At 48.3% G+C, this 20,283-nt stretch overlaps 1 protein-coding gene across 2 annotated transcripts; it reads right to left on the reverse strand.

Moving 5' to 3' along the window:
• Positions 1-217: 217 nt before the first annotated feature.
• Upp1 (uridine phosphorylase 1) lies at positions 218-18,512 on the reverse strand. Of its 2 annotated transcripts, none has more exons than XM_041669527.1 (9): positions 18,259-18,512; positions 16,977-17,063; positions 10,297-10,361; positions 6,489-6,606; positions 4,878-5,036; positions 3,211-3,325; positions 1,476-1,685; positions 1,042-1,188; positions 218-420 (listed from the first exon to the last, which is right to left on the reverse strand). In XM_041669527.1, the coding sequence occupies exons 3-9, from the start codon at positions 10,341-10,343 to the stop codon at positions 281-283; spliced, it is 936 nt and encodes a 311-aa protein (XP_041525461.1). In that variant the 5' UTR covers positions 10,344-10,361; positions 16,977-17,063; positions 18,259-18,512; the 3' UTR covers positions 218-280. The 2 variants fall into 2 exon arrangements, with proteins under 2 accessions (XP_041525461.1, XP_041525460.1); XM_041669526.1 differs by lacking the exon at positions 18,259-18,512 and adding an exon at positions 17,764-17,937.
• Between the last annotated feature and the right edge of the window lie 1,771 nt (positions 18,513-20,283).

A 20,283-nucleotide genomic window follows, 5' to 3' on the forward strand; every position in this document is an offset into this window, starting at 1 on the left:
TAGTGACATGAAATCTGACCACCTTTGAAATAAAAGTCTGAAAGTTTTCATTCATTTAGAATAGTCCTGAAGAAAGTCCCCCCTCAGATTTGAATTGTTTTTAAATGTTCCTTAAGAGCATAGCATCTGTGTCTAACCCGCAGATTTCTTAGTGTCAAATGCAGCCCAATTCCATACGTTCCTGTGTAAAATGAATGCCAAGCCACACACTGGGATATGAAAAATAGATTTATTGACCAGGAGTTGCAAAGGCTTGTCCTGGGTGACAAGGACAAGGGCCTCAGGCCTTCCCGAGGCTCTTCTTGATGAAGTGGCCCACCAATCGCTGAGGTCTCTGCTGGTATTCTACCAGCACATCATGGGGAGTGTTGATCTGGTCCCCTTGCAGTCGGTCCAGGAGGGTGACACACACCACAGCCGCTGCAAAGAGCATAGGTCTCTCATCAAGGCATGGTCAGACACCTGCTTTAGCTCACCAAGAACATGGGCCAGGGCCAAGGAAGGACACGGGCGAGGGCCAGGGAGTGTGCAGAGCAGGAACGGCAGGGCTGCACAAATGGAGTGGGACACCGTGGAGGAAGACACACCCTCCAGCAACGCTGGCAGTTCCCTACTCTACCACGTCACCTATGGCCCTTGACCAGGGCCAGCTCCTGGCTGCCCTGTGCAGCCCTGCAGGACATAGGTTGTCCCAGATCTGTCTGGAAGGATGCTCAGGTCTAGACAAGAGGGTGGATTAGCCCTTCAGTACTGAAAGCCAAGTTCTTGGCAAGGCTAGGCAAACTTTCTATCTGAGCTGGACTAGGTCACCACCATCTTTGTCACCCTTCTCAGTGGTGTGGGAAATAACTGCAAGAACACCGAGGACCCTCTGTTTTGCAGTGTGACAATCAAGACATTGTATGTGTACCAGGGCTCCAGGGTCAACACCTGGTTAAGGCAGACACAAGTGAGAAATCAACAATGGGGTACTCTCAGGAGGGGCCCTCTATGATCAAAAATGATGGAAAACAGATACCAAGGTCATCACGGGTAACCTACCTCTCAGGCCACAGGCACTGCACATGGTGGCAAACAATGAAGATTCCATCTCAATATTTCGGACACCTGCAGCATGGGCTGCTCGTAGATAAGCCTGCTTGTCCTTCTCTGTGTAGGAGCAGAGGGCACCATCCAGACGGCCTTGCCCTGTGTCACACAAAGACAGGAGAATCACATACACATAGTCAGAGGTTACTACACTTGGGCACCCTACTGTACGTGCCATCAAGACACAGGGATGAAGGGACCCCGCCTGCCTGGCTTCATAAAGTGGAGAGCTATTTGGGTCAATATTACAGCCGTGGCAGAAATACTGGGACTGAGTTAGCATCCCACATGCGGCTATCCCAGCAGAGACAGCACCATCGCATCACAGAGCAGGCTTTGGGTGGGCGAGGGATCTCTAGACCAGACACGCCCTCACTTCCTCTCACCCTCATAGAAGTCCAAGGTGCACATGGTGTTGCCCACAACGGTGGGGAATTCATCCAGGTCTGAGGCGCACTGCATCAACTCCTGCACCAGCTGCGCATCCAGGTTGGTGCTGCGAACCACCCGCTTTCCCAGGACAATCTGCTCAAACTGTGGCTTGAAGCACTCATCCACTGCCTGCTGGGTGATGACCACAGAGCCAGGCTCCAGACCTGAAGAAGACGCAGGTATCGCGGTTACCGGGGTGACAAAGTAGTGCTGCCGAGAACAGGCACAAGGAACACGACCCCACACAGTGGAGTATGGAAGCACCCAGCGTATACTCAAAGCCATTTGTCCCTCTTCGTAGTTAGGGCTTTTCCTCACTGGGAGTTTACACAGAACCACTGCTGAAAGCAAGGGAAAGCAGAGAACAGCAATCTTGCCGGGCGGGAGTCTCTGCATCCTTTACCGAATGTCTCTATCTTCCGGCCGTAGCACTGACTAGCGCTCCACCAACAAGTTGGCCATGTTAACTTAATCATTCCAGATTATATCTTTATTTTGTACACTTTCAGCCAGATCCAAAAGTGTAGAAAAGCCACATGCCTCAAAACCAGCCTCAATCCTTTCCAGCTCCTGACTAGCCTGCTCTTCCTCTGTAACCACCAACAACCATCTCTGCAATATTGGCATGGAGGTGTGTCCTCCTTGAGTAGCTGCACGCTTTAAAGGACAACACTCTGCTCCTCCTTTTCTGCTGGGTTCATATTTTTTCTTATACAATGTGACCACTACCAGGGAATTAGAAATTCTGCCTTCCAAAAACAATGTCCATAGACCCAGGCGCCTAAATCTAAGGCTCTACTGCCCCTGGAGTCAATACAGCTTCCTATCAATGGCTTTGTGTTCCTGGTGGGAAGAATAACTATTAGAGACCAGTGCCTACAGTGACTTTAGTTCCCTAACGACAAATAAGGAATTGCTTTAGAGCTGGGTTTTGGTGGTGCACGCCTTTAATCCCAGGACTTGGGAGGCAGAGAGGCAGGTGGACCTGAGTTTAAGGTCAGCCTCATCTATAAAGCAAGTTCCAAGACAACCAGGGCTGTCCTTTTATAGCTTCAGACTTTTACTTAGGCCATAGTATGTCACTGCCCAACACACACACACACACACACACACACACACACACACACAGCCCTGACTGTCAAAACCCACACTGAAATAAAATCCCCACTGTGAAATAGGAAGACTAAGGACTGGGTAGGACATGTGAGAAGAGATGGATTAACTCATTCACTGAGATTAATGGTGGATGAATGACCAAGGCTGGGGCAAAACTCCCCATCTCGAATACATGATGAACCCCTGTGCCATCCCTAGACGCTACCAGTAAGAAAGATTGCGGTCTTTGGCATTTCACAGTCTTCTTCAAGATCACTTCTTTGCGTCTTAGGTTGTTTCTGGGTTTGTGTATGTGGTGGTGGTGGTGGTGGGGTGTTTGTTTGGGAGATTTGGGGGCTTTGAGGGGGTTAGGTTTTTGTTTGTTTTGTCAATGTTTAAGAATTTCTGAGCTAATTTCAGGCCCCTTGTTAGTTTTGTATCCCACCGCCCCAGTACACACTTTGATGGAAGGAGGAGACAGGCGGAGAGGGAGGCCCTCGAGCGATCCTGTCTGTGTTCACACCACGCGGGAGCAGCTGCAGGGCTCTAGCCCCTCCTCCACCCATAGGGACAGAATCAATCCTCAGTTCTCACCTATCCCGCCGGAAGTGCCGATGCGGATGATGGTGATGTTGGAGCACCTGGCATGGTACAGCATCTTGATGAGTTCATGCAACATGATCCCAATGGAAGGAATACCCATGCCGTGCTGAAACCAGGGAGAAATGCAGAGGCTAAGCACAGCATTGTGCAATGCTGTGTATGTCAGCTCGTACAGAAGTCCCTTCGAAGGACTCACTCCACATTTTAAGTCACTCAAAGATAAGCAAGCTTTTGCAGAGAACAAGACTGTGACAGAGAGAACATTAGCCTAACTTCCACTGTATTATACAGTTATAATTTTCTACTGTGAGTTGTTATTGCGATCCTTTCACTATACCTGGGTGACAAGTGAAATGTATTTATCGGCTTTGGTACTCTTCTGCTTCGACACATCCGCCGGGCTCTTTGGAACAAAGCCCATGTGGGGAAGGAGATTACTGTGTGTTTTATGTGGCTTATTTCAACTAATAAAGTCATGTGTTGATGATGGACAGACTTCAAAATATTAACAGAGCTGTCCTCCACATGACCTACCTAGCTTGACTCATACAAGCTGCATAGCAGGAGGAAGGAAGCAGCTCCCAGGAGGAAAAAAGCAGCTGCCGGAAGGAAGGAAGCAGCTGCGGGGAGGAAGGAAGCAGCTGCCGGGAGGAAGGAAGCAGCTGCCATTCCTAGGTAACCCTGGATAATGAGCATGCTGTCTGATAGCTGAAGCCATGCCCAAAGGCCCTCATCCATACCAGATAAGGTTTAACCACCGCACTTTTCTCTTGCCCTCTCCAATTTAGCAAAACAAGATAACTGACTGGTTGCTCAATCCCTGACATTGGATATCTACTGACTTCACTTTTGCCTCTGCCATATTCTCCTGGCCTCTGCAGCACTGCAACCCCACTCCACAAACCTTTCAAAGACCCTCCCACCCTCATATCTAAGATACCTCCTCTCTCCTCCCCGGGCAGGTGCTGTCCCGAAGGCAGAGCCCTAATGCAGAGGGACCCCTTTCAGAATGTCAAACACAGGAATCGCTTCCACAAATTGACTTTGCTATCAGGTGATTTTATGTGACTGATACGCTTGGACGTCTAGCTGACTAGTGTCCAGACACACATCTCAACAGGACAGGGATTCACTGTGAGCTGTAGTTCTTCATTTTATGAATGCTATCAAAGGAAATCAATCACTAGAAAACGATTCCTTTGGTAGGATACTGGAGATTTCTGTAATCACTTTTATTGCTCACACAACCTGCGTTATAAAGCAGGTCCGTCACTATGAGATAGAAGAGGCACGGAGACCTGGCATGTGGCTCTTCTTCCAGCCCTGGGCCAGGCAAGGAAGCCCTTCCCCACACCTGCCACCCCCACACCTGCCACCCCCACACGGAGTGGACAGCTGTGTATATTGACATGTGTATCTGCTGTTGTATACCGAGGCTCTCCAGGAAGCTAAGCCTCAAGGGCTGGAGCCTAGGACTTACTCATGCCCAGATGCCGGCTGCTAAGAGCTCACCATGCTCCCAGCCATTTACAGTAAACAAATGTTAGGGTAACAGCTGTTCAGCTGTTGCCACAGGCAGAAGTGTGTGTGTTGGGGGGGGGGGGCACAGGGCCTTGCAGAGCATGGAGACCAAATCCAAGTGAAAGGCAAGTACTCACGCTCACGGACAGCACAGGTCCGACTTTATACATGGCGTAGCGGTCAGTGCCTGCACAGATGTTGGGGTACTCTTTCCCTGGATGGTCAAGGCCCAGCTCAGCAGCCACATACCTGATGAAGGTGCTCATCCGGGAAGGGCTTCCACCAACACACACGAACTGAAAGCAGAGAACAGCGTGTCGTTAGAGCTATTCAAGTTGACTGGCAATACTGGGGTCACTGCAAACTTTCTAGCAAGTTGCTGGGCCGGACCTTTACCAGGAGTGTCTAAGGAAGTGAGCAATCAACTTCCAGGGGGAGAGTTTAGTAATCACTGCTCAGCACGGGCACCCAGAGCACAGCTCTATACAGGCCCTGGCTGTCTTTGAAAAGGCAAGAGTAGGCACCATGCTGGGTCCCATACACCAGGTGGGAGGCAGTCTAGGGTGCTGGAAGGGGGTTTGGGTTTAGATTCAGACGGTTGGAATACCTCACCTCATGTGACCAGAGTGACCCAGTGTTAAGTGGCAAAGAATAGCGTCCCAGGAGGGGTTGGGAATTTGCAGTGGAGAAGCAAAACCTTTGCTTTGCAAAGTGTCATCTAAGACTTTATTTTGCCAAAGACTAGCAAATAGTCAAAGTGATTTAATGGAACCTGAGTATAAAAGAAATAAATGCATATCTCTAAACATGAAAAGACATTTCCAGGGCTGAAACAGAAAAAACAGATTAGCAATATTGGGATAGATGGAAATTCAATCAATTAAAAAACATGAAATCTGCCCACCATTTGCTACCAAAGGTGAGTGCTAGCCATGGCAGATGGGGTCCAGCTTTGGTGTTCAAAGCCCATCTTGGTTTTTAGTTCAGTGTGTTAATTCCTCTTTAGCAGGATTAAACATTGAAGAGTCCTGTTGTATGGTAACTATAGTTACTAAAGAGCCCTGTTTTAATAGTGTGGTAACAGTTACCACACCTAACTGTAAATTGCAAGAGAACCAGCAGACAGGATTCTGAGTGTCCTGAGTTGTGAACTAGGGGCTGACCACTCTGCTTACCACTTCATATCACATACAGGAACTAAATGCCACACTGTTCCTTGCAAAGATGCAAATAGATGTCTATTAGAAACAAATTTTAATAAAGAATTTTACAAAAATTTAGGACACCCTGGCACTGAGAACTGAAGACTCTGTACTGGAGGTGTCTCATTAAAATTATCCCTCTGATAATTAAAACAATAGCTCCAATATACACCTCCAACTACAAGCTGGGATCATACAGACTTCATATTGACACCGCACCTCTTGAAAATCCTTCCCAGCTCTCTACATTGCCTAGACCGCCCCAAACTCCTGAGATCCGGAGTCGCTAGAGTCATAGGCATCGGCCACCTTGAGTGGCTCAGGAGAGTCTCATGCTGTTGTTCACATATGAAAGTTCTCAGAGATGAAGCCGAGGCCTACACAGCAGTATTTAACATCTGCTATCCCTGTAAATGAAAGATAGCCATTTGCAGAAGTCTAAGAGAGACAGAATGCAGTCCTGTCCTCTGTCAATCATCAGTGCATAGGTGCAGCTGTACTGAAGAGGAGGTCGGAATCCATAGTAGCAATGCCGGGGCTTTTTACCTTCACATCCCCAAACATAGCAGGGAAATCGTGGGTGCTGGTGCTGAGGTTGAAGTGGTAGAGAACATCTTCCTTCATGGTTGCTATGTTTGGATTTGAAAGCTGGACGAAGCAGTCACTGTTAGGAACAAAAGGTGAAAGGTTTATAGGACACGGGTGTGTACGACCAGCATTACCAAGATATGGTCCCCATCCAAGAGGTGCGTAAGGGACACGGTGGGGAAGAGACCCAAGCAGATCATGGGGAGAAGATAACCATACTGCCAAGGTCCCTACCTCTCTTCTCCTTTCTTTTAATCCCTCTTTGCTCTTAGGGCAAATCAGCAAAGCCTCAAAAGAGCCAACAAAATTTAAAGAACAAATTGATAAATCATTCAACATAAAGAATGCTAGTTGATATATTCAATTTATAGTCAATACAGAAACTTGACGGTTAATATGATCACTATTGGACATATGGACAGAAACAGAACAAAAATCTCCTCTGCTGCCTGAGATAACTTTTCCGATCTAAGTGCCTAGAAATTCCTTTCTGGATCCCGTTGTATTAGCTCCTACTGCTCAGAACTGTGACACTAAGCGTGTCCTGAGGGGCTGAAGAGGACAGATGTTCCTAGTTTGGAGCACACGTTCTTGCAGGAGGACCAGAGTTCTAATCCCAGCACTCACATGGTGGCTCCCAACCATCTCCAGCTCCACTTCAGGGAACCCACCACCCTCTTCTGGCCTCTATAGTCACATGCATGGAGGCAGGCAAAACATGTAAAGGAAGCCTCCACTTTCTTTCTTTAAAAGATTGTTATGATACGACTTCCCACCATTTGGCTTTTCTGTAACATTTTGTAGGAACGTAGAAAGCCAGGTGGTAAATATGGCTCTAGACCATGATGCTTCTGTCTTAACTCTGCCCCTGTCTCCTGAAAGCGATAGGGACAAGGAGGACAAACACATGGTGGTATACTTCAATGAAGTTGGATTTACAAACACCCCAGGGCCAGATCACTCCATCCTGACCCTGCCAAGCTTTCTCAGAGGCAGTCTTCAGCACAGCTGCCTCACAGCACATGCACGCTGATGTCCAAAGTGTTTCCTTGGCAGGATGAAGCGGGTGTAGGTCCTTGAATATGGAGCGATCATGCTACCATTCCTTCCTTCTGAGTCTGGCTTTCTGCCCAGAGCCAACTAGTGACACTTTCTCTTCAATCTAACTCAAAGAGAAAAAGATGAGAAAGCAGTGATCCAGAGATCACTGCAGTATCACAAGGACTTGAAAATGGTGTGTGTTGAGTATGGACTTTGTTCCTGAGAACCGTGCTGCCAAGCTGATGGCCATAATGGGTTTGTGGGGATGGAACCTGCTGTTCCATCAGATCCGTGCCCCTTCACAAAGGACCTCTCCCCCTTCTCCCAGATCAGCCTCACTTGTTTTGATCACTTTCACTTTCTTTTTTAGAGATAGGACCTCACTGTTTCCCAGACTGGCCTCCACCTGCTAAGTAGCCTTGAACTCCTGATCTTCCTGCCTCTCCCCCGCACAGTGCTAGTGAAAGAACACTAGCACTTGAGGCAAGCAAGCCACTCCCTCAGCTCCTATTTCTTTTTCTTTAAACAAGTTTCATTTTGTAGGCCAGAATGACCTTGAACTCAATATCCCAGCCTTGGCCTCCTGAGTGCTGGGATTACAGGCAATCTGGCTGTCTACATCTTTAGAAAAATTTATACAATTAAGCCGGGTGGTGGTGGCACTTGTCTTTAACCCCAGCACTCAGGGAGGCAGAGGCAGGTGGATCTCCGAGTTCAAGGCCAGCCTGGTCTACAGAGCAAGTTCCAGGATAGCCAGGGCGGTTACACAGAATAAACCCTGTCTCGAAAATCCAAAAAAGAAAATAAAATATACAACTAAATGCAATTAATCTAATTTTAATTATCAAAATCTCCTTGAGACTATGTCATGTCTCCCCCATATCTCTCTCTCTCTCTCTCTCTCTCTCTCTCTCTCACACACACACACACACACACACACACACACACACACAGTACTGCACAAAGTTGAAGGTTAAGTGGACCTATTCTGATTGATTTATTTCATCTAGTCCCCATTGCTTCTCCTTTGCTAGTCAACCTTAAGGGCAGGCATCGAAGAATCCCTCTTCTCTGTTGGCCCTATCTGCCCCCTCCCATGTTTCTCAAGCCCCCCCCCCAGCCTATTACTTTACAGTGGTGTTCAGATTAAGTCAATACATAAAACTTTAAGACTGTTATATAAAAGATAAGCCTAAAGCCGGGCAGTGGTGGTGCACGCCTTTAATCCCAGCACTCGGGAGGCAGAGGCAGGCAGATCTCTGTGAGTTCGAGACCAGCCTGGACTACAAGAGCTAGTTCCAGGACAGGAACCAAAAAGCTACGGAGAAACCCTGTCTCGAAAAATAAAAAAAAAAAAAAAAAAAAAAAAGAAGAAGAAGAAGAAGAAAAGATAAGCCTAGCATAAGTATCAGGGAAAAGTCAAGAGCTCTCTCATAAATGGAGTAAGAGGAGTAAGAGGTAGGTGGGCAGACCACTTCACAAACAATGTCGGAGATCCAAGGCCTGCGCGCGCGCACACACACACAAACACACACAAACACACACACACACATACACACACACAAACACACACACACACACACACATCAGTCATACATGCAGGATCACTGCTGACCAAGCCCTGAGCTGCAAATCTTGCTGAAAAAGAGCAAGCAACCTGACCAAGGCACAGAGCGCACCCACCAACTGACCCCATTCTCCTGGCAGATTTCCTGGCTTTTTATTAGCAGGAGGAAGCCCTTTCTTGTGGGACCAAAAGCAGGGCATGGGCAACCAGGCCTTGGCAGAAATCATGTTTGATCTCTAGGACAATCTGAAATCCCAGCCATCATGGCACACCGTTCAGGCACTTAACCATACCCTCCTTCAGGATGGGGGAATAGGAAACACAACGAAAGGGCCCGCTTCTGCTCCGAAATGACACAACAGGATGTGATTAAGACAACACGGCCACACACAGAAAACCTTTCACACACAGAAAACCTTCACACACAGAAATCCTTTCACACACAGAAATCCTTTCACACACAGAAAACCTTTCACACACAGAAATCCTTTCACACACAGTAATCCTTTCACACACAGAAATCCTTTCACACACAGAAAACCTTCTTCACTTGTCAGTTCCAGGAAAAGCAGAATGGAGAAACAACCACAAGAGCAAAGATTTTAAAATTCATTAACGCTGACATGTATGTCATCTGGAACCATCTCAAACATACTAGCTAAAGGATTTAAAATATCAAGTCGGAGACAAAAATATTTAGTCGACCTCAGTTTCCACTGATTTTATTCTGCCTTATGATTACCAAGTATCCACTAAGGCCACATTAAAGGAGGATGGGTGCCACCTCACAGAGCTCCAACAGATGCTGGACAGCCCTAAGGTAGGGAAATCAGACTCATTGGACTTGGAACCCATGCAGGAGGTCTTAGGGTAGAACATGTACTCACTACGGCATGCTCAAAACCCTGGGCTGGAGGTGCACAAACATAAGCATACACACTGGAGTCAAAGACACAATTTAGCTCTTTAAACAAAGCCTAAACCTAAGAGAAATCATGAAAAATTACAAAGCAGGGAGAAAAAGAAAATATTCAAGATTCAGAAACAAGACTGAGTTAGGAGATACACGTTAGATTTTGTGTCAGAAAAAAAATGGCACAAGAAAACCTATAAGAACGCTTAATAAAACCAACACGGCCCAGCATGGGGCAGTCTTACTTGTGATGGTTTGTGAGGTCCTTTGCTTCAGTTCCTGTCGCGGCCATCTTCCCACTGCACAGGCCCTAAGGGGGAAACATCACATGAAACAGAATCAACCCAGAGGTCCCTAGGGTGCTGCAAGGCAGCGCCCATGTGGGGAGTCCGTGCAAAGCAGAGTTCTTCACATTTTCATCATGTCCATTATGGGAAATGTACACTGTATATACGCTGTGTGTGTGTGTGTGTGTGTTTGTGTGTGTGTGAAGTCCACATGGGTGGACCTCACAATCGTGCATTTTAGGAATAAAGTTCAAGTTTCCTAGCATCCCATCCCAGCAGCAGTCAGGGTATCTTTCACCCTACTGACCACATCCTTCTGCTGCCTTGCCCTTCTGGAAGTCTTGAAGGTCCTCTTCCTGTTAAAGAACAACAGCGGTTGCAGGGATTTGAACAGAAATGGAGCAGCTACCAGCTCCAGAGGACGTTGCTGAGAGGGCAAGGACTTTAAGCTGCTGCCAGCCTGGCTGCAGAGCCTGCAGGAGAAAAGCAGCATGCACAGGCAGCAGCATGCACAGGCAGCAGCATGCACAGCCACGGCTCTTTCCCCGGTGCTCATATGGGAAGTAAGGAAAGCAGAGCTTCCGGAAGAGCCATGGGCCACACGCCACTAAGAAAAACCACAGGCTGTATGCAGGCATTTCCTAAACCTGGGCTGAAAGACCCCTCTGCTGGGAAATGCACTTCCAGCTGTCATCATAACATACTGATCATTTTCAGTAAAGTTTGCAAACCAGAGACAATTGCAGTAGATAGTTCCAGAGAAAATTCCCATGCAATTGGTGCTTGTAACCTCTTCGTCTGGCTTTTGTTCTCATTTGGCATGAGAGGCAGACTTGTCTGGAAATACCAGCTTGTTGCTGTCCAAACAACGGATGGCGTGAATTCTATTGCTTTCGTTGTGGTGGTATGGAGGGTGGAGCCCAGGGAGGTATATGCGCCAGGCAGGTGCCCCACTGAGAAGCCACTCTATCCTGGGAAGGAGGTACCATCCCTCACTCACCCTGTGATACCCACATTCCCAAGTCAAGCTCGCTGCTGAGAAGGAACGCTTATGTCAGGCAGAAAATAAGGAGGGCGGCTTTACCTGGGAGTGCCACCGGAAGCACAGAGCTGCTGGGTGGAGAGATGTGGTCCCTATGTTGTCCCTCAGGACTGGATGCTGGGCCATGAGGCTTTCAAAACCATTTTGACATTTACATTATTTTATTTTACTGGGGATGGGCGTGCCACATCGGAGGACAACCTATGGGAGTCAGAGATCCTCCTCCCATCACGTGATCAAACCCAGGCCCAGGCTTGGCAACAACAATGTTTACCCACTGAGCCATCTCGCTGGCACCAGTTATTATGTTGATGGCACAGTACATTCTAAAGTTGGCCTAGGTGACATGACTTGCAGCATGGGAGACTGTATGAGGGAAAGACCACAGAAAGCCCGACAGCATTGCCTCAGCTAAGGAATGTGGAGGGCAGCAGTTAGCGCCTGGACCCTTGCTCTGTGTCAGCGGGATCTGGCACGTGTCAAGGTAGTGTAAAAACACCTCTGGTCCCTAATTTGTGGCGCTGTTTGGGGTGGAGTAGGTGCTAAAGCCCTGACAAAAGAAGTTCATCACCAGCGACAGACTTGGAGACCAAAAGCCTCACAGCCGTGCTCTTTCTGATCCGTGTTTGCAGTTAGATGTAAGCTCAGTTTCCTAGCCGTGCCTCTATCAAGGCTGCCTGCTGTCCTGTGCCCCAGCCATGGTGTCTTCACCTCTCTACCATGGTGGTCTTTACCTCTCCAGAGCTGTAAGCGCAGATAAACTCTGCCATAAGTTACCCGGGTACAGGTGTTTTTATCAAACAATAGAGAAGTCACTAATATAACAGGTAAGAAACACTGCGGAAATTCAGAGAACAAGGTGGTTTGAGCTTTTACAGTCTGAGCTGGCAGAAATGAGGAAGCCTCTCTGGATTCCCTCACCTCAGAGTGGAACTAGTTCCTTCCCCTAGCCTGACTTCCATCCTACCTCAGGAAAAATGAATAAGTAGAGTGGAGCTACAAGAGAATGTCTGTCCCTAGGCTCCTTCCAGTCCCAACGGGTTGTCTCAGTTCATCCCCTGACAATCATGCAAACTTCCACGGCCGTCTTGGGTTCCTGCTCTTGTGAAATGTTAAGCCGTTGGGCAGACACAGCCTGCGGGGATTTGCACTACAGTCTTACCTTTCGGTGTATTGATAACATGCAGGCCCTTTCTCCTGCTCAACCTTTGCTGGTTTTGTGAGTGAACCTTGAGAAGACATACGGTAAGTTCCCTTCCTCTCTAGAGCATGTACAGCTGAGAAGAGATGAAGACGCGGGACACAGTGAACCTGCACGCGGTTCTTGTGGCTCACCACGCAAGCGAGGAGATGAACGCAGGGCAGAGAAGGAAGGGAACCAAGAAACTGAGAAAGCGAATCCTGCAGCTTCTTCCCTTTGGTGACACCTGGGCTCCAAGTCAGGGGTTTGGCGCCACCCATGTTCAAGGCGGTCTTGCCCTCAGTAATCCTCAGGTAACAAACACCCTCGCAAGCACATGCAGACATGTGCAGCGCCTCACCAACCTCCTAGACGACTTGAGAAGCAGTTTGCTAGAAAGACTAACCATCAATCACCCCTATAGAAATCGTGCCAATAACAGCTTTGCTCAAAAGCACCAGTTAGGTTGCGTGGTCAGAAGAATCTGCAGGAAAGGGGACACTTACAAACAAACCAAGAGGGTGGGGTCCAAGATAACTACTAATGACAGAGTCTGAGGAGTTGTGGGGGTGGGGGGATTACACGACCCATAAAAATGCCCTCAGGAAGTCTCTAGACTCACTCAGGTGCCAGACAACCTGTGAACACAAAATCACAGCGCTTACTTCTTCTGTTAAACTGAAATTCGCTAGTCCTCCCGCCCTAGGGGTGGGGGGGTCACACAGACAAACAAAATGTCATTAGCTTCCCTCTAGCTTGCCAAAGATCAGTGTCATGTGGTCTGTGACAACAGCTGTCCAGTTTACTTTGGAATCACACACAGCCCACTTCCACCCTAAATACACTTCAGGATAAGCCCCTCGGCATTTGCCTTTGTATTGTGTCTGCCTTTGTATTGTGTCGTCTGTCCCCTCAGTTGTCTTAACCCTTGGATCAAATTCTTCTCAGCTTGGCATGTAAACACATTTGAGAAGTGTTTTCATGCTGGGACTTAACACCGAGTTAACTAGGCCTGTTGCTGGCTGAAGCAACGTTACCCAGATTGTGCAGCAGCTGGGTACCCACGGTCCCTCAGCCTCAGAGGCTCAGACAGAATGGCAGGGGCAGGACATTGGCAAGACAATAACTCAGCATTTCCTGGATTCATTCACCACTCATTAGCCTCAAACCTCAAAGCAAGATGCTTCAGCAGAAGGAAAACATCTTCTGAAACCACACCCATGACCAGGAGACAATTACCAAACTCTAGCCCAGCCCAGAAGAACCACTGAGAACTGCTTCTCCTGTGCTCAGAAAGAAGCAGGCTTATCTCTGTCTACTCTTGGGCTGGAGGTGAAGCCAGTCCACTAGGGCTCACTGGGGCCTTTCTTGTTCCTACTATGTGATTTGGTCTCATTCCTTTTTCCATCCTAGAAGATCCAGCTGCTTGGGGCAGAGAAAGGACTATTGAACCAAGAAACACAGAACCCATGAGGCCATAGAGAAGGGAATCCTCCGCTATAGAAGGCCAACAGTTGAGCATTGCAAGAGGCAACCAGGACACAGACAAGAGGTGATCTCCAGACAACGTGTCCCTTCGCATACCAGGAGATGACAGGGAGAAGCATCCACAGCGTGTTGTAAATAGGAATGATGGAGACCTGCGTATTAGACCTGTATAAAGAGATTCCAAGTAAACCCCAGTAGCTGCTTCGATTCGAAAATCCTCAAGACCGGCCTGTTAAGGCTTGGTCACCAGCTGTGGCACTATGGAAAAGATGGTAGAAATTTGAGGAGGGAGAGTCTTGTGGGAAGAAGTTAGGCCATCGGGAATACTGGAACCCCCACTTCCCCCACACCATGTTTCTGGGCCACCATGACTCAGAACAAGCCTCTCTCACTATGTATTCCTGCCAAGATGGACTGTACTACCACAGGCCCAAAGCAACACAGGGCCCAACAACTTGGGACACAAACCTCTACAACAGTAAGCCAAAATAAACTCTTTGTCCCTTGAACAAAATCCCTTGGGATTTCGTCATAGTGACAGAAAGGCCACTTACACAGTGACATAAAATTTTTGAGCAGAAGACATCTGAGTTTCTGGAATCCCTTCTGCCTAAAAGCAAAAGTTCCCGCAAACAACTCAGGAAGTAATCTGCTCTTCGCGTAAATCCATGCTGCACCCAAACAGCCACTGTTATCAAACTAGGACACTTCCCATCTGCTTTCTGGAAGTCCCGGTTAGCTTTTAAGATCATCTGGAATCCTGTCTGTCATCCCAGTGCTCAGGAAGCTGAGGCAGGAAGATTAGTCTGGGGGCAGCTCAGAGCCCAGGAGTTCAAGGTTAACTTGAGCTAAAAATCAAAACAAAAACAGAACAGCACAACAGCAAACTCACCAATACCAGGCCCAAAATGTAACCGCTGAAATACATTGTCTCTCCAAAAGCACCTTTTTCTTACCCTCTCAGAAGTCATGTGTCCACCTCTGTTGCTGGGCCCCTTCCATCTCTGTTAAGGTTGCAGTAATCCCCAAATTAAACCCACTTTCTGGGTCACCCTTTTTGAACGAACACCTCCATTATCTGCGTAGACAGTAGTCTGCTCTCTTGCCAATCTGTTTTTGTTGTTGTTTGTTTGTTTGTTTGTTTGTTTTTGTCATCTAATTTGCAGGCAAGCTTGGGTGGCTGGAAGACACAAGTTGTCTCTGACGCTTCATTGCAACCCGGGTTTGAGGGTCAGGAGCAACAGCAAGTGTGACAAAATGAGTCGAGGGGAAAGTGCACAGCCAAGGATGCTGGCTTTGGTGGGGGCTGGGATGACATCCTAAGGGCTGACTTCTAGCTAACATGACAGGAAGTACAGTGTCGTTTGCCATGTATGGAGCTCATGACAGCTTATTTGTTGAAGTAGCATGACTCGCGAACACAGAACCTGTAAGTGTGACCCTATGGGGTCACCAACAAAGGAGATGTGAGCCAGAAAAGCAGCAGTAAGAAGTCCAGAGGCCTGAACACACCCGCGATAACTTTCTCAACTCGGGTTTTCTGCCACAAAAAGTTTTCACTAATGATTCTCAGGATTTTGAACCACCTTTCCAAGAATGGCCACAACTGGAGGAAATCCAGTGATTTCATAAGCTCAAAACCCAAAACATAGGACATAATTCCTCTCCAAAAACCATGTTTTAGGGTGACAGATTTAAGTTAATAAAAACAAAGTTAAAGACGCTTGCCTCGTAGTGAAAAAGTTTCTGTACCCCAATAAGCCTTTCCACCAACACAACAGTCCAAATCAGACCAAATCAAGCCGAATTAGAAAAAGCCCACGTTTAATGGATATAAAGGCTCCCAGATGGCACTCTGCCCTCCACGCTGACAGGACCTGCCCTCAGTCCAATGCTGCCCTCTAATCTGACAGGACCTGATGGTTTAGCTTGCCCTGCAGGACCTGCACAGACACTAGAAAGTAGCCCTTCCCCTCCGTGTACATCCTGCCTCCTCTATCTGCTGCCAAACTGACTCATGAATGAGATTTTAAATTTCAACTTTACTCTTGATATTTAAGATATCAAAGTCAGAGCAATAGACTATTTACTTCAGTGCATAAAGATTTACAATTTTGTGGACCGAAATGTATATTAAAAGTAAATCTGTGTGTGCATTAGTGTGAGTTGAGACGGGGGGGGGGGGGGGGAGAGGTGGAAAGAAACTACTGAGTGCTTATCTATGAGGAGAAACAGGGCAGTTTCTCTTTCAGTTATGCATATGATTTTTATTTTGCTTTCTTAAGAAAATTTCTTAAGATTTTTGTAGTCAGTAAATACAGCAAAAAAGGGGGGGGTGGGATTTTGACAAAATCCAAGGTAAAGAAAAACTAATGTACCCATAATGTTTAACAGCGCTGAAAGTATAACAGTATCAAGAATTTAATGTGTGCCCAAGCAGCTCATGCCGAATTAAAGACATGCACAGTAATGAGGGTTATGCTGGGACTAGAAGGTCCACTTGGCCTCTGAAGAAGGGGAAAAAACAATAGCCAATTGGCTGGAAAGCAGGGGTGATTTAGCCCAAAATGCAGAAGGGGCACAAACTTCACAAGTGGAAAGAGAAGGCAACAATGGCAGGCCCTGGGAATGGCTCTTTCACCCGCAAAGACAGCTTAAGACTCCATTCAAGGAAGTCACCACGTTTTTTTAAAGGACTAGGTTACAGCGTATGAATGAAACCAATGTGTTTTTGTCTTTTAAGCCCAGATAGCACCCGCAAGAGAAAACCAAGGCAAAGAGAACTAGGAACTTAAAGAAGGAGATGGAGAGAAAAAAAAAAGGAGGGGGAAAAGAATAGAGTGTGACAGACATCTAAAGCCTTCCTGTATTGCCTTCATGGGAAACGTCCCTTTCTACCCTAGATTCAGGGTTCCTGGGTAAACTCACTGTCAAAAAATTGGAGGTCCACGTCCGGGGAAGGTTGCCTGAGTGTCAGAGACCACCCCAGTCACCGGCGAGTCACTCCACCAAGCCCTGGAGGGAGAGAGAGGCGACAGTGAGCCAGGTCTGCAAGCAGGTTATTACAGAAAAGAGCAGCGACGAGGGTGAGGTGGGTTCTTCGCAAATCAGTTAGTGACATTTAATACGCCCGACGAGAGTTTCCCGGTTGAACTGCAGCCAAACAACTCGGAGCCAATATTTTATGAGATAACATTTGGTAAATCAATTACGAGGAAGTCCATACGAGTGATCAAAATGAAACTTTGTTCCGTCCTTCATGAAAAGGCAGATGTAATGCTTCCAGCTCTAATTTTCTGGGTGGCGTGAGCTGTACGAGGGTTCTGGTTCTCTCTTTCCGGTGCCGGACTGGACACTCTGGAAACACCTGGAGGAGTCTGCTGGCCCTTCCCCTGCTCGTCCCTCGCCTGTTTACTCAGCTGCACTCTCCTCACCTGTGCGCCCTCACCTACTCGTGCCTCAAGCGCTTTCCTCCCCTCCCCTCCCCTTGCAGGCTTCGTGTCCCCCCAGTATGGCGCCTGCACCTTCATTTGCTGAGAGGTCACGGGCAGGCACCAAGCAGAGCATCCCGAGCGCGGTGCTCGCCGAGCGCTGTTGCTGTCCTCCCACTTTCACCGCGCTCACCCTCCCGCTCCCTGTGGGGTCTCATCTTAGGAGCGGTCGCCCGGAGTCATCCCCCCCCCCCCCGACCCCCGGAGCTTCATTCCTCACTTACAGGCTGGGAAAACCCGCAAGGGTCCCGCAAAGCAGACCGCTCACCGCCCAGTCCCGGCCGACCGCGCGAACGGCTCCGAAGGCTGGAGAACAGTGAGAAGGAAGCAGCGCGCCAGAGTTTTTAAAGGAGGAAACCGACCAGAAAGGAGAACCTTGATGACCGCAAACACACCTCCTCCGGTCTGTCACCCGCAGCCCCGCCCAGGGGTCACCGCCTGGCGTCGACCCCGCCCGAAGGCTCAGCTGACAGCACCCAGGGCGTATTCGCCCAGACACACCCCGTCCGCGCCTACTCAGGCTCCTTTACCTTCCACCCCCAATCCGGAAAAGTTGCCCGGGAGCCTCCAACTTCTAAGTTTGCTTTCGTCTGGGGAAAGCTGACAATTTTTTTTTTTTTTTTTTTTTTTTTTTTTTTTTTTTTTTTGTTATCCAGAGCCATCCCTATGGCCCCATAGCCTCCTTTACTGTGGATGAAATCACACCCAAGCTATCTCACCTGTTCCACAGGCAAAGAAACGGTCTAGAAGCGGCTGTACGGCTACCCAAGGTCACCTCTAGTGCCAGGGCCCAGGTCCATCTATCTGGTAACGGGAAGGGAATGTGCCAGAAATGAATGGCAGCGTAGATGCGGTCAAGAATGCGGAGCTAGGCTGCTGTAAACTGTGTCCTTTCAGTATCGCGAGCTAGCTTGTTTTGAGTTTTTTTTTTTCTTCCCCTCTGGGTCCTTCTTGATCCAGGGATATCCTCCGTAGTTGAGGGAAGGCCAGGGGAGCGCTTGCCCAGTAGGGGAAATGACTCATTCATTCAGTCACAGCTATCTGGCAGAAGGCACCCCTGCCCTGTCCCGCACTGTGACTCCCCACCCCCAGCTGCCAGCCGGGCCTGCCAGTCCTCTGCTCACACAGTTCCTAGCTTGGCTTCCCCAGCTGGCCGGCACTCTGGCGAGAGGACCGGAAGGCTTGGGAATGAAGAGGGAGGGGAGGAATACAGCCTAGCACAGCTACCGTGTGCTCTCACCAGGACCTAGGTTCCTAAGAACGGGCGGGAGCAGTATTGCCTATCATCCTGCGCCTGGAAAGAGGTCTCTCCCTTTCATTTCTAAAAATCTACAATTTCGATTCACAGTACCAAAGCCTAACTTCTCAGTCACAAAACTCTGCAGATGACTGAGCCCGAACACGATATTGTATCTGCTATTTTCTAGGCTACTCTGAAACCAGCGTCACCAAAGCCTGTGGCAGAGAACAGAACCAGCGCCTTGAGAACTGTCAGAGCCACCTCAGCGGATCTGTGTGCGGTAGAACGACCTGAAGCTCAAGGGCCCCGCACCAGGGCCTTGGCGCATCTCCATAACGCATTGACGTAAACGAGGGGCCTATCCAAGGCCAGCCAGCAACAGAGAATGATGCCCCGTTATTGTCAAGTAACAAAATCTGAGAGCAACTTCCAACTACTTAACAATCTCCCAAAGTTAACACTATTTTAGAGAATAAAGAGGGTGTGTCCCCACCCCCATCCCCAGCTTCGCTATTTTCCCATTCCTGGTCCAGGTGCTGGTGCCTGTTGCCCACCCCCAGACCCCCACCCCAGTGAAAATAAAGGTGGGTGTGTGAGAACAGACTGAAACTCTGAGCCTGAAGAGGAACTTTCTCCCGGGAAGTAATTCGGGTATCCTGTCCCACCACTACATCTACATATGCACATTTATGGGCCTTTGTGTCCACTTTCCTGTTAATTGTAATTCTAATATGGGAAAGATAGGAAGAAACCCCCCTCCCCCATCTAGGTCAGGTTCAAATATAAATAAAGCCATTTTCTTTTTTTTTCTTCTTCTTCTTTTAAACAAAATTCTGCTTATCGCTAAAGTGGCACACAGCAAACCAGAGACTCTGGTTACACTGTTTGCATCCAGTAGCTGCCCTAAGCTTTCTAGATCACTACTCCCAGACAGAACCTCCCCTCCTAGTTTCTAGAATCCCCCTCACTGAGGACAGACGCTGAGCAAAGGTGATTTTCAAGCTGCCAGCTGGCCGTATTAGGAGGGGCCACAGTGGGTAACAGCCGGCGACTTTATTGTTAGAGGGAACGAAAGGAAAAGCTCCTTCAGCTTTATGTGCAGAAGGGCACGTACTTCTGTGTCACACACAGTCACAGGCTGCCCAAGACTACCATCTTACTCACAAGGCACACCCTGCCCCTTCCCACAGCTCAGGGACGCTCAGGGTTCAAGCCCTGAGGACTTTTTGCCAACCTCATGAGGCATGAAATTCCATGGTCTCCTGTCCTCTCGATGACTGGCCCTTTGATGGAATCCAAATGACCAAAGATGCCACTAGTAAGGACTGCACATTTGAAGGTGGAGCCGGCTCGGGCAGCGTTATCTTCAAAGAAACAGGGACGATGGACTCTCTGGGGAATAGTATGAATTGTGGTCAGAGGTGGAAGAGATGCTGATAACTGACTTGCACCTTGGATTATTGATTAACTTTTGAGAAATTTGACAGTCAAGATGTGTGGCATC

Source organism: Microtus oregoni, unplaced genomic scaffold (assembly GCF_018167655.1).
Source record: "Microtus oregoni isolate MIOR12 unplaced genomic scaffold, Mior012 000019F_ref0000042, whole genome shotgun sequence".
Taxonomy (NCBI): domain Eukaryota; kingdom Metazoa; phylum Chordata; class Mammalia; order Rodentia; family Cricetidae; genus Microtus; species Microtus oregoni.